Raw genomic sequence first — 15,486 nt, 5'->3', positions numbered from 1 at the left:
CATCTTGCGTTGTAAAAAATGCTGTTGAAGATGAAAGAACACCACAGTTTGCGCTAACCCAAATATAGGAACTATTTTATAAAACAAATAAATTAAACATTACAATTCAGTTTTCAGGATATGTCTCAAGGTTATCTGAATTAAAATAAAGAACAAATCATTATTTCTTCCTCAAAAAGACCAAAAATCCAAGTGTCTGTATTATATACCACTTATACAGCTGATGCTGAAAGGGGAATATAAATGCCAGAACAAACTATTTTCAGAAAAAATAGTATAAAAAAGGCCTCATATTAATTTATTTTATATATCAAAATATATAAATATTTAACATTTCCAGATAATTAATTATGTGATCTGAGAATAATCATTAGTTATTTCACTTACCATGCTGAATGTCCTTCATGTCTAAATGAAGGCTAGACATTAATATTCCAACGGCTTGAGATCTTTTGTTACTTAACAACTTGACAACCTGCCAAAAGAAATACAAGTATTATTATATTATGCAGGATAATATACAAGATATTTTGCATTACTAATAACATATTCAAGAAATAGTTCTTTGTAGTCTATATACATATCCAAAAATGAGCAAATTTATTATTCTTAAAGTTTGCTTCTGCTATATAAATCCATTACAAATGTATGTAATTTTATCACCTAATTGAATTTAATCCTAAAAGGTACCCCTAGTCTTCCTTCTTCATTCGAATGCACATTCTACTTCACACTGATGTTACTAAGTGTATGAAACACACTGTCAAAAAAAATCCAACTGTGTCTATCTTGGAATTGCTTTGATTTCTAAAACCACACAATGATTTCCATCTTTGATGTAAGTTAAAACTGTGAGAATTTGTATTTTATTTGAATGTTTGACGTAGTAGGCGCCAATATGAATTTTATTTTAAAATCAAAATAACCATGTACACATTGGGGTTTTCTTTGATCACTTCAAAGATTATAAAAGGTCCCAAAGCTTTTTTGTTTTCAAAATAGAAAAAAAAAAAACCAAAACAAAATCAAGCCATCAAAATGTCTTGCTTTAGAGGGTTAAAAATCAATGATTAAAATAGACTTTCATACATGTTGGTTTTGCAAGCATAAAAGCAGCATGTAATTCACAGACTATCTTACATAGGGCTCTAAGCTGTTTGAATTCAACTTGATGTAAATTTTAGATCATTGTTAAGAGAAACAAGTAATGCCAGAAAAGGACTCTTATCTGTAAAATGACATGATTCTGGATGAAATAATTTTCAATGCCAGGATTGAACCATTGCATAGAAGAAAAAGGTTAATATTTACATAGGTTGCTGAGTTTTACACTGTACTAAACACATTGATGAAAACCTTTGTGAGTCACTTGGAGGAAAAAAGAAAAAACAGATAATTAAAACTGTTAGTTCATGTCTGGGAGCAGATACATATTTTTTCAAGTTACACTGCTACCATTGTAGCACCAAGAGGCTGTATCATCTACAGTCACACTGGCAAAATTATTTAAAAATTAATTAACAGAAAAGAGATTAGAAAAAGTAGAATCAGGTAAGCCAGTGTAAAGAATTTAATGATCCAATTCACATCTTAAAAATTAAAAAAAAGTACCCAGAAGATATTTGCGTTGTGATTCATTGATTCATTGCCAACTTTGATTCACTTACATTTTCAGATACAGTTCTGTACACTGATGTTTGAATGGTGGAAGAGAAGGAAAAACCTGACCCTGAACTCTGCCACTGGAACTGCTTAGGAAAGGAAACTTGAGAAATTCACTATACTTACAGTATAGGTTTTCTGAGAATGTGCTTGGCTGGCTGACTGTTTAATTTTATTTTTCCCCTTCCTAAATATTCATAACCATTGATTATTAAGATATTTCATCTCCCTTTTCTCACAGATGCCAAACTAGCTGCAGTGGAGTGAAAATACAGCTGTAGAAGCCCTGAAGATAAGACTAATGTCTATTTCTCAAACATGAACAGCCAGATTGCTGTGCTGCCAACCAAGAATCTTTGGTAATGACATGCTGTGAGAAGTAACAGGATGTGGCTGGAGAAGGGGATCTTACGAGGGTAGGCCAGCAATTTTCCAGGACAGAAATCCTTGTTCTGGCTCCTGGAGATAAGCACAGCATGGTACAGTGCACATGCAGGAATGAGGTCGAGAAAAAGGATTGCTGACCAAAAGCCAGCCCAGTAGAGGGAGATCAAGACACCAGAGACTTCCCGAAGCCCTCCAACCTATTTCCAGAAAGGTCTAGAGGAATGAACTGTGCATGATAACTGATTTGCATAGAAAGCAAGAAACTTATCTCCAGGGCAGAGAAAACTTATCTATAAATAAGTACTCCCATGAAGCTCAGGTATACATGCTCCAGGACTCTGGACATCCCATTAGCTGTATTGAAACTAGAGCAAGGACTGGGGATCTTTCTCCCTTCCTCTCTCCAATTTCTCTCACTCACTCTACCTCTTTATTCAAATCCCAGCACGGTGTGCTTATACTGGAAAATAAGGGAATAACATATCAATTTCCATGACAAGTGTGTAATTTGCTAATAAAACTTTCTACACTTTTACAGACCTTCTGACTTTTGTCATTCTTTTTTGACCATGAGCACACCTCACATGAACACCGAACACCTGTATGTTCCCTTCCCTTTTGAGATGGGATGCCTCAACAGCAAAAATACTGTTAATTAACCAAAAATTTTCACATTGGAAAACAAGTATGTCATAACTGATGTTCAGAAGGTTAAAGACCTAAATTCAAGGCATGGCTACTCACACCACCTGTCAAAAATTAGCAAGAAATTCCTACGTAATTTTTTAATCCATTTAATATATTATTTGGAATTTTAAACTAAGATAGGATAGTAAGATTTTTTAGAATTCAAATGTAAAAGTAATGTAATTCAGAAAAATGCAATTAGGATAACCTGCACTATAGCCTAATAGGCTATAATCACTCAAAGTATTTTTTTAAATGGAACAAAAATTTCATTCAAGCCTGGAACTGAGCTAAAGCTGGGTCAAGATGAGATTTGCTTCTTGTAAAGAGAAGCTGTTATCAATTTATTTCTTTGCAGCTTTGTAAAAAGGATTACAAAATAAAGTAGATTTTGGGTAGCAAGGTATAGATCAAATCTTTCTAACAATTAAGTTGCAATCTGTAATAGCAACCAAACAAGTATCTTCCATTTTATCAAAAAAAAAAAAAAAGGGCATACAAAATTTCAAAAAGAACAGAATTTCTTCAACTCGTGTTGCTACCAAACAATACTTGCAGGAAAGGCAGAGCAACAAAAGAAACAATACTGTATGTTACACAAAAAGTTCAAAAACTTTACCCTAAAGTTGTGTATTCCAACAACATTGAAAAAACTGAATTTGGTAAAGAAGGTGTTGGGGGAACCATTGATTTCAGCTACTATCATTACTGCTAAAGTCCAAAACATCTTGTATTAATAGCATAACTAACTTTCTGGTGTCAGCATACAGTGGGAGTCCTTTGTTGCTTTTATTTTGAACTAGAAAATTATCCCAAAGCTGACAAGTAAAGTGAATTAATAATCAAATGCAAACTCATCGCAAAAGTGCTGTTAGAAAACAGTAGTCACACAAAATGGCAAGAGCTCATCAGAGGTAAGCTTGTAAGTTTTCTGTCCCTCAGATTCTGCAAAAATGGAGTATAAATGAAACTGATGTGGGATACTATGTTATTGAAGAGTAAAACAAAACAAAAGAAGAAAATCAAGAGTAAAATAGCTTCGTGATCTTCCACAAAAAAAAAAAAAAAAAAAAAAAAAAAAAAAAAAAAAAAATTACAACTGCATTATTTAGATGTGATGTGAACCTACCTAGAACCAACTTGGCCTTTCCAAAGGAGGCAAAACTATACCGTTCCTCTTAGAGGCCCAAAGAACACAGATGAGTTGTAGTCTGATCTTGGGAATCTCCCACATCTAATTCTTCACCCATGTACTATTATATTTTCTTCAAACTGTGAAATCACAGTTTCTATTTTCCATCAGAATTCTAAAGTTCAGAGAGCTACTAAGATCAGGCTTACAAATACAGCAAGGGGATCAGCACTAGAGAAAAAAGAAACAAATAAATTAACTATATTGTTGTCATGCAGGCTAGAACATGATTCCTGTCCAGGAAGCAGGACCTCACTTAGTGACCTAGTAGAGCCTTTCAAGTCCTGGATAAAAGTTAGCAGGAAAAAGAAGCTTCTTTTTCTGAAAGTGAGCTGATAGACCCGAGAATAATTAGTTGCTGAGTGCCATGTCTTGACAGTGATTAGAAGCAAAACAAAACAAAAAAAAACACTGTTCACATGAAGAGCAAGTTATCTTTGCTGCCAAAATTCTGAACCATGATGATATCAAAAGGGTGACAAAGAGCATGACTGTCAGGTGAATAGGTGCAGAACAGCAACAGTTAAAGCAGTTTCACATAGCAGCTACCAACTTTCCCTGGTTTTATTTAAAATGAAGTATTTATGTAAATTTTTATACTAATCTCTACTATGCTGTTCTTTCCCTTTTCAGTCAATTGCATGAATACTAGAGTTTCCTCCAATAGAATGGATGTAACAATACAACACTAATTCAGAAAATATGAATATTAGCATAAATGCCTAAAGCAATTCCCACATTTAAAAGTAAAACAATAAAATAAATCAGCTGCATAGTCTGGGCCTACAGGCTACAGACAAGTGACGCCATTTAAAGGCAGAACAACAAAAGTTCGATAAATTCAATCTCTGCAAGATCTAAAGCCTCAGACACAATACACAGCTCCTTTTTAGTCTGGATTCTGGAACTCTGCTTTAAACAAATTTAAAAAAAATAAATAAAAAGGAAGCTAGAGATATTATCTGCAGCCTGAAGTCTAGGACAAACTTTCTAATTCTTGAGTGGTCCTCATTGTTGAGCATTAACAAACTACATGCCAAATTTGTTCCTGATTGTTTAACACAAACAAAAACAGTCAAAGAGATATTTAGTGAAAGTAATGCAAGACACATGTTTGATGAGAACCCCAGATCAAAAAATACGAAGATTCCTTTTCCCCAGAATAATATTTAGTTAATGCATGGAATTTTTCAATTATTCTTGCTGTCTATTTCTGATTTTGAGCATTTAGAAAAAAATATCCCAAAGTTCTCACTGGCTAAGAAAAACTGTTGCACATAACACAAAGTCACATGCAGGAAACTCCACTTTACAAAGACCCATTGCTCAGACACGTGGCAGGGAAGAGGCAGAAACAAGAAAGTTCCAAATCAAACAGTAAGAGACAGGATCAGGGCAGTAATACAGTTACCTTCTTACCAGGCATTGTAACAAAATGTCTTTTCTGCAGATTCAAGTGTATTCCAAATGTAAAATGGGCAATCACAGAAGTGGACCCATCATATCTTTCCCCTGTATATCCTTCTTATAGGTTTAATAGAATAATATATGCTTACAGGTGGGGGTTTTTGTGTTTGTTGTGGGTTTTAATTAACCTTTTGTTTGCCTTGTTTTAAAGGTAAATTCAGAAGTAACTTCTGGCTAGTAATGGCAATTGTGAGAGTGGAAACTGGGACTACTTCAAGTAGTGTGGTCACTTTGGTGTAAGAGGAGATCAAAAATTTTTCCTTAACATCTACAAAAAAAACCCCTAACCCCCCAAAACCAACACCCAGTCCCAGCTGTCTAACATTATATACATGCTGGTGGCACATAATGATTTCACTGACCTCACAGAGCATCAATAACAAAGCATAATTTTCAGCATGTTTCTGTCTCCCATCCTAACCAGAACAGAAAATCCCCTTTGGAAATGAGCTAGTTTCTTTACCCACTGAAGAATTTACTAATCTATATCTTTCCCTCTCACATATAATTATAGATGTAAGTTGCTGACATGTTATGCAAATAGGTGAAGTCAAGCAGCCATGTCTGAAACTTTACGCTTGAGTATAGGGATGAAACATAATATTTACTTTTTGTACATTTTCTCTATTACCCTGTTGTGTTATTTCATAAATAAAGCTTTTACCAATATGGATGAGAAACAATTCATGTTCTTTTGGGCTGTTTTAGCACTAAAATAGCACTGTTTGAAATTAACATCATAAAACTATTTCTGTAGGGGTAATCTTTTACTAAGAGATTATTACCCCAGTTAATATAATTTATGACATTAGGTGAAAAACTACTTAGATTGCTTAAATTCAGTTAGAAACTATTTAAGTTAGATAAGCATTGTGTTCCTTAACAGGAGGCTGAGCAATAGCAAATGTCCCTAAGAAACAAGACCCACATTCTAACTCTAAGGACTGGAGTGGCATTTTATTTCCAGAAGTGTTCTCTTCCCACAGCTTCTTTTTGTCACTTAAAATTCAAATATCCTGAAATCATAATCTAAACTGTTTCATTGGTGCATCTTTTATGCACCTAATGCTTTTGAAACCAAATGAAATTTTAGCAACCTACTATTTATATTCTGGGGTGGAAACAGTGTTTAAAATCTTAATGTCAATAGATTCATAGTGGACTTTCCACATGAGAAAATCTTTAACATTTTTTTCATTTGCATGATAGATTATAAGCACATGGTCTGTGATTGAAAAGTTCATTGTAGTTACTTCAATAATATTTTCCAAAAGTACAGTTAGAGGGTTACCAGAAAAGTTTCTAAAATGACTGTTCAAAAGTCATTGTTACTGTTACTGTTAGAAAAGTAACATATTCAAGTCAGCTCAGTCCATTCTATTATGCTGACTGACTTCAAGGTTTTCTGATTATGCACCATTTTTCCTCTAAATGCATTCAATATATGCTGGCCAATATTTGACATGCAAGTAGATTCTTAATATTGAGGATGAATATGAGAATTATCATGAGACCATTTTCATTAGCCTCAATCATGAGACCATTTTCTTCCTGCTTTACCAATTACTTGTGTTTTAAGTGCTGCAACAAGTGCTATAAAGCAATTTTTGACACAGGTAACAACCTAATTTAATAAATAATCATTATGCACTGTTCTCATTCCACACAGACAACATGAGCTATGGAAAGGCTTCTATGAAAAAGACTACCCAGCCACATAATTAAAACTTGTACTGTAACTACACAATACAGCTGAACAAGACACAAGTGAGTTTTACCCTCTGCTTGGATCAAACATCACAGGTTTGATGAGATAACAATTTGGTTTAAAGGATAACCCAGGTCAAAAACACCCCAGTCTCACAAAAAACTTTTGAGTGAAATTGCTTTAGACAGAATAAGAGGTGCCACAGAATCACAGCTAATATGCTCTATATTTTCAGCTGTCAGATCTCCTCAGTTATTCACTCCTTCCCCAGTTACTTTTCTTAATCTTCCTTTGCCTCCCTCCTCTTGGTTCCTGCTTTCCAAACTACCAGTAAAAAGTCAGAGAAAATCTTCAGGATTCTACCTGAAGTCCCTCCTAAGCAACAGGAACAGACCTATAACCTGTAGAGCATCAAAATTCAAGACACCCTTTATACAGCTAAAAATATACATATAATAAAATTTCTCCATAATTCAAGTCTATGAAACTATGAGAACATGAGCAAAAACAGACCTTGTTTCTTTTCTTAACATTGGCAAAATGAAGGAGACACATACTGGGGGAAAACAACCTACACCCAACAAAACTTGCAGTCCAAAGAGCTAAATTTTGGTAATGTTGTAACAGGAACTTCTAATGAAAGTCAGACCACTTTAATAGGTAGTAATGGCAACCCCACCTACAATACAGCCTATAAAGGACTTTCTTTGAAGATTTAGTAGGCATTCTCCTTGACTGAGCCTGCACACATTTACAGCAGCTGAGAATTTGATATATATGCATTAACAGAGAAAAATAAATCACAGTTTGTGCCATGTCACCAAATAAGAGGTGGTAAGAATAAAATCAGTGCATTCACAAATAAATAATAATGCTTCATTCTTTCTCTTTCTTTAAAGTTCTGGAATGGATTTTAGTGAAGCCTAATATTGAATAATACTAGGTGTAATTTTTTTTTTTAAGCTTTATAGATTTATATTGTATTACTTGCAGATGATCATGCTGAGAAAAAAATTACAACCAGTAGCTGGGTAGAGTGAAATGAACTTGTTCATTAACAAAAAAAACCCCAATACACCTAGAGCAATAAGAATAATTTTACCACTTAAAAACTGCTCACTATTCAGAAAAAATTATATCATTCATATCTATATACATACATAACAAACATATGCATACACTCTCTGGCTTAGACAATGAGAGCCTCTGTGCAGAACAGCAGTGTACTTCAAAATCATTAATCTTTCACCCACTAAAACATCCCAAAACTATCAAATCTTTCTAAAGATTAGCTAGAATTCTCCCTCCTGCCATATGCAAAAATACATTTTTATTTCAGCTTGCAATAAAAAACAGTCTTATTAAAATAATGTGTTTATACAGAGTACCAAATACTTTATGCATTTGAAAGTTATCTGTACATTTTTTCATTACTACTATTTCCAGTGTAACCAGTGCTTCATATCCAATCCATCTAAGCAATACATTCACTAACCAGATCATGCACATCAACACAAGGAGCAAACCAATTGTCAGACAAGAGCTTTTTGGGAAAGGAGCAGAGAGAGAGTCCTGGTTCTGTTCTCTACAGTGCTTCTTCATAGTTCAACAGGTGACAAAACACATCTGCTTTGCATAACATGTCCCTGTAAAAATCACTCCAGAAACACCATTTGTAAGATCTTTACAATACCCGTAACTATCACAGAAGCCATGTAAGTCAGTAACCATTTAAACAGCACTTGGTGCTCCCTGTAAAAAGCGTACTTGTGGAATTACAGCCGTGCTTTCCCCAAATAACTGCTTCTCCTAAACATGGATTGACTTCATTATCCAAGTGTTTTCTGCACTATAGATTAAGAGATTTCTAAAATTATGTCCTGCATTCCAAGTTGCTGAGGGGGTGTATGTGGAATATATTTGTGAAGCTGTTCTATTTCAATTGTCTTATGGCAGTACTCTGGAAAGCCCTAACTGGATTCTCACACAACTTTGACATCTGCAATAAATGATAGCTCTAACCATAGTTGTAATGAAAGCTTGTTTATCTGTTTAGTCAATCTTTTCTCCCCAGATACTAAAATTCAACAAGCCATACTTCACTATTAGGCAATTTCTTTCTATTTTTGAGAGCAGTACATTTGTTTGATTATCAGAGGAAGAGAAACAGAATTATCTTCTGTGAATTAAAGCAGCTCACAGGAGTGTTTGTAGTAGGTGACAGCAACTACTTTGATTGCCTTAAACTTCTGTGTGGAAATTTCTGTCAGAAAAAACTAGTTCTTTTCAAAGAAGATAAGAATAATCAGTCATTTTAATTTAGCTTTCACTACATTTTTTTTTAACTTACTGACAACATATCTAGGTTTATGGCATTGCAAGAAAAATAAATATTTAGTATTAAAATCCACATCTAATGTTATTCATAATCACTGTCTGTCTTTAAGCTCTTTTTATGTTACAGAAGTAAACAGCCATGATTTCCACTCTGTTGGGAGATTTTCATCACCAAATCTTATGCAATTTTCAGGGACACACAGCATCACTTTTGCATTCCTTTTTTTTTTTACTTAAACAACTATGATATTAATTAATCTAAGAATAACCATTAAAAATGGCTTTTTCTAGAAGGAGGAAAGAGGAGCAAAGGTCTTGCACTTTGGAGATTTACTGCAGGACAGCAACATAACAATGGAACCTTGCATTTCCTCCCATCCCACTTAGGACAGCCTAGTGCAGCACAGTTGTATGTGTGTTTGCACTATCCTATCCATCCATTGGTTTTATCCAATACCTTAGGATAATCATCCTAACTTCATTACCAGTCCTGTAGCCTAACACAAGCTGTCAGAACAGTAAAGCACCCGACCAAAATGTGTCTATAGGGACAAGATCTCTAGAACCAAGAGGTGGAGAACTAATAGGTCATATTCAGATATAAGGTCTAGTGAATAGAGATTTTAGAGTCTCACTTTGTATCCCATGTGGAATAAAGTCTTGTACAGCACTAACCTGCATGTCAAAAGATGATGGAAAAATCTGCCTAGTTTTGAATTGAATACAGGAACATGAAACCAAGATAAAACAAGAACTTTAAATGCTTTTCAGGTACCCACATAAGACCATCCCCCTCTCTGACTTGAAAATTTAATTGAAAATTACTTAGCATACCACCACAATTTGATTTTCACACAGCTACCAAGAAGATTACAGCCAAATAGTCATGTAAACATTCAGATTCAATTTTTTATGCTGGGGTTTAAACATCTACATTTTAAAGTATTCTTCCCATTTTTATTATATTGAATACTATTCTGTCTCAAGAAACTGGTTTGATTAATGTTGGATTTTTCCCAGCTGTGCTTGTCATTTATTGTCTATATAAACTTCCTATTCTTTATATACATAAACACAACACAAACCTAAAACCATTCTGATTGGTATAACACTAGGAATTAGACTCTGAAGCATAATTTTTCTCTGAAATCATGGTACTTCATATGCAACTCATTATTTAATGTATAAAATTAATCAGAATAATATATATACTACTCCTTTCACATCTGCAGTCAATTTCAGGGCATCATATATGCACCTTATTATTTTAGTATTATTTTTGTTAAAGTGGATAAAGCAAAGATATTTTTAAGAAAATACATACTTGAAAAGTAATTTATGAAAAAGAAATCTTCAGCCTTTAACATGTACAGCTTTGAAATACATCCTACATTCCCTCCTTCTCTTATTTTTTCTATAGTGTGTATTTATATATGGTAACAATTCCACACCAGACATAATTCATCTCGACTGCATGCAAAAATCTGAGTTTATGTAAAAAACAACCTACAAAAGATCTGAAATTAAATGAGTACTCACTTGTTTAGTCTTTGTTTTTGTAATGGTGTCCGAAATGGGTTTCTTCCTCTCTTTAACAGCTGTTTTAGAAAACAGTTCTTCAAACTCATGATAATCTATGGAAGGCTCTTCAATTTTTTCCCACACAAGTGAAGCACTAGAATCTCTAAAGTTAAGCAAAAGACCTATGTAGGGCAATGTCAAACTAAATAAGGTCATAAATGGAGGAATTAAAAAAATAAAATAGCAGCAATTTAAAAGTTGTTGTCTAAATTCTACTAGCAGCATTTTGATAAAAACTACGGTTGATTCTTCCTCATACTTCTGGGTTTTCTTCTTTTTTCATGTGTGATATGGTCAGGCTTATTTATATTCACCCACTCTACATGCCTAGGAATAAAAATAGACTGTATATAGGCTATAAAATGTACAGACATCGTCAGGAAGGGAAATAGAAATAGACAGTTATTTACTGACCACCTATGCAACAGTAGCAAGCACTTGCAAAGAAAGAATAAATTCATAATTAAATAACAGCAGATGGGTTTTATAATTACTACTCAGAGACATAAGAAAAATATTTATAAGGAAACTTTTTTCATGACCAGCAATGATGTTTTACAAAAACCCCAAAAAACATCAAGTCATATCAGAGTAAGGGCTACCAGAATCACTTTATGCAAATAAATTGCAGATTGAATCTGAGTCTGCTGAGTGTACAAGGTGAAAAAGAAAGTATTTCAAAGTCACTGAAGAAAGGAAAGAGAAGGATAGAATGTGTTCAGCACAGATTCATCTAGAAGGAAAACACTACCAAAACTTGCAAGACCAATGCTACTTCAAAACTTGAGGGGAATCAAAAATACGACACTTTGAAAAACATTTCACAGAACACTTGGTGGCACACCATCACCCCCGGATCTCTTATCCATATGTGTTAGGTAGCCCCAAAGGACACTGAAAACGCTACAGAGCTTCCATGTGCAAATAACTTTTGCGCACTTTAAAGAAAATGGGCACCCTATTTACATATCCAACTACACATAAAATCCTACTTGCACCAATGTTCTCTCAAAGACCTATCTAGCAGGAAAGACTTTTGCTAATGATAATCAATACTATCAAGACAGTCATAACGCAAAAGCACCACTCTACATAACTCTGACTTACCTTTTACTGTGGAGCTGAATTCTTGTCCAGTAAAGAGGCTTCATTGGCCGAGTAGGCTCTATTACGTGTTTCCTGCTCCCTTTCTCCTGATTCATTCCCATTGCAAATAAACCAGATGGTAATGGAGGAGGAAGAAAACCACAGCCCTGTGGGACTGCTGGATAGCTGCTGCCCTGGACTGGTGCTGGAAGGAGTGGTGTACTTCCAGGCAATGGTGGTGGGGCTGGAGGAGGCATCCCCAACCCAGGCAAAGGAGGGGGTGGTGGAGGGACACCAGCACCAGGCAGAGGTGGTGGAGGGGGCCCAGCTACACCAGGCAGAGGTGGTGGAGGAGGTGGAGGGGGCCCAGCTACACCAGGCAGAGGTGGTGGAGGGGGCACAGCTACACCAGGCAGAGGTGGTGGAGGAGGTGGAGGGGGCACAGCTACACCAGGCAGAGGTGGTGGAGGGGGCACAGCTACACCAGGCAGAGGTGGTGGAGGAGGTGGAGGGGGTACAGCTCCACCAGGCAGAGGTGGTGGAGGAGGTGGAGGGGGTACAGCTCCACCAGGCAGAGGTGGTGGAGGAGGTACAGCTGAACCTGGAAGAGGTGGAGGAGGGGGTACAGCTGCACCAGGCAGAGGTGGTGGTGGAGGAGGAGGTGGTGGAATGCCTCCTCCAGGCAGAGGTGGGGGAGGTGGTGGCAGTCCTGCTCCAGGAAGCAGTGGTGCTGGGGGTGGCAATCCAAAGCCAGGCAGAGGAGGAGGTGGAGGAGGGACACTAGCTCCAGGTAAAGATGGTGGTGGTGGAGGAGGAGGTGGGATACCCCAACCAGGCAGAGGAGATGGGACTCCTGCTCCAGGCAAAAGTGGTGGTGGAGGTGGTGGAGGGAATCCATGACATGGAAGGAGAGGAGCTGGAGGCAGTGTCATTATCTCCCCACTTAGCAAATGTGGAGGAGGAGGGAGAGGTGGCATCATGGCACCTGGTAAAGAGTGGTCCAGGTGTGTCACTGATGAGACAGCAGAAGAAGGGAGTCCTGAGCCAGGTAGAGGTGGTGGCAGTGGTAATTCTGCCACAGACATGGGAGTAACAAAGGAATGGCCATGTGCTCCAGACAGGGGGGCAGCCTGTTCAGTCGCTGGCAGTGATGGGGGAATGCTACATGTGGGCTCTGGGGGCAAGGAAGGGGGATGGTCACTACAAGTTACATCTACAGTACTTAGAGGCTGATGGGAAACTGTCATTTCAGTCTCTCCTTCAAATGCAAGGGACAAATCAATTTTGGGTCCTGGAAGAGGTGACTGCGGTATAGTCTGTACTGATTGGCTTGCATCCAGTGGCACTGAGATTAGCTTCGGCGACAGAATTAAGGAAATTTCAGAACAAAACGTGGACTGCAGTTCTAGAGCTGGCAATTTCTGAGTAGGCCCTTCATTTTCGCCCCCTTCTAAGTGCGGTGGTGGGGGTGGCTGTGGCAGTGCACTGGCTGAAGGCATTTTATGTGTTAAATAATCCTCTGCTGGTGACGTTTGTACAGATCTCGCCTGTGACACAGTCCTGGGTATGGTCTCCCCTTCATTCCTTTGAAGAGTCACACTGCTGAGTTCCCCAGAGTCTGCATGTGCGTGCTCATTTTCCTGCTCCCTCCCAGCAGTCTGTACGTCTGCAGCAGGAAATTGTTTTTCTAGTTCTGCAATTTTTGTCCTCAGATCCTCAATAGTTTGCTCAAGTTGTTGGATGACACTGGCACGCTCCTCAGATTTCACCTCAAAAGCATCCTTTCAAAGAAAACAAATAATAAGCTCAAAAGAGGATAACATTCATCACTGTATAAGAATTAAATTTAGATCAAGATTAGAGCAAGAATACTAGTATTCCAGAGGTTCAAATATAAGCTAGTTATGTCAAGACTTTAAAAAGTGAGAAATCGTTTTGGCTAGCTACATTTTAAGTGGAAGAAGATAGTTTAGGAAAATGACTTACTTATATATAACACTACCTTTGTCAGTACAAGCATATTTTAGACTGTGATTATACTAGTCAAAAGCAAAACTCAGTAGCAAACCCCCCCCTCCCCTGCAAATACCCTGACTGTGAAAACCACCAACTGCTGAGCACAAGTACTGCAAGCATTTGCCTACACGTGGATAAGAAGACATGGTGGTGGAGGGCTCAACATTACTTTAATTCTGTTAATTGAAAAAAATGTTTAATGCTTCTTTAAAAGGATGACCATGAGTAGCAGACTCAGCATAGTATTGACTGCTGCATTTCAATATACACCTTAATGATACAACACAGATCAGGAATGCAGAACACTAAAAACACTACCTTTTAGAAAACAGATAAATCTCAGAACAGAATAATTATGCTTTTCTCCAGCCAACATGACGAGGAAAGAAAAGAAGCAAGAAAAAATGAAGGGAGAACTTTCATCCTAATTCAAATTGGTATCTCCTCTGCCAAGTGACAGACTGGGATAGGAAAGATTGGAACCTGGAATGGTCATTCTGTATTTGACATGTTCCACATTTTTTATCTCTTTCTCTAAACCATCCGATTCTGCTTGCTGTAGACTAAATAGATGAACCATTAACCTTAAAGGCACATTAATTCCTACAATTAAAAAAAAATATCTGTAATAAACTGTACTAAATGTAATGGATATGTGCTTTCATCCAAACTTGCCAATAGAAGTAATCTTGTCCAAAAATAGCCATTTGTGCTTATTCAGGATTGATGAAGAGATAGACTTGACCTTACAACAAAAAAAAAATCTTCTAATAAAACTAATTTTCTAGCTGCAGACATTTCCTTTTTAGTACTTTTGTTTTTTCTTTCAATTTAAAATATTAACCAGCACTTCAAGTATTTAGTTGAATTAAGATGGTCATGCAAAAGGTTTCACAAGTGGTTACAGCAAAACTTAAGTGACTTTTTATTTCCTTTTACCAAATCATATGCATCTCAGATGAGACCATAGGTTTGCTTAATAGGAAATATTTCAAATATTCAAATTATAGGTTTTGTAAAGAAGCCTACAAATAAACATATAATTCTTGATATACCAGTTGCCTTGATTCAGTTCAGGAAAACATTTTTCTCATCTTTTGACACACAAAACTATTAAAAGTAATTTTTTCTTTCTGGAAAAGAAAGTTATAACTTCCAACTGGGGATTATTAATAAATTATAATGTTCAACAATACTTAAAAATGTTTGCAGACAATCTGTTTTCAGACGTAAAATTTCAATTTCTTACTTATCTTAGAATTTCTTAGTTGTCCTAAAGCAATCTCAGAAGTAAAACAGCAACAACATTTAAACCAATTATTGTTTGATTTTGAAGTACCCTTATCAAAAAATTTACAATCTC

The 15,486-nt window shown here is 36.3% G+C and overlaps 1 protein-coding gene across 1 annotated transcript in view; it reads right to left on the bottom strand.

Annotated features, from left to right (window-relative positions):
* Positions 1–15,486, bottom strand: part of FMN2 (formin 2) — a 154,472-nt gene that overhangs the window by 90,529 nt on the left and 48,457 nt on the right. Inside the window, exons 5-8 of the mRNA XM_053938818.1 lie at positions 12,559–13,888; positions 12,129–12,435; positions 10,980–11,124; positions 388–475 (exon numbers count right to left, since the gene is read on the bottom strand). Of these exons, the coding sequence (XP_053794793.1) occupies positions 388–475; positions 10,980–11,124; positions 12,129–12,435; positions 12,559–13,888 (1,870 nt within the window). The remainder of the gene's footprint in view (positions 1–387; positions 476–10,979; positions 11,125–12,128; positions 12,436–12,558; positions 13,889–15,486) is intronic.

This window comes from Vidua chalybeata, chromosome 3 (genome assembly GCF_026979565.1).
Source record: "Vidua chalybeata isolate OUT-0048 chromosome 3, bVidCha1 merged haplotype, whole genome shotgun sequence".
NCBI classification, from domain to species: Eukaryota; Metazoa; Chordata; class Aves; order Passeriformes; family Viduidae; genus Vidua; species Vidua chalybeata.
This window is presented reverse-complemented; position numbering and strand designations above follow the sequence as displayed.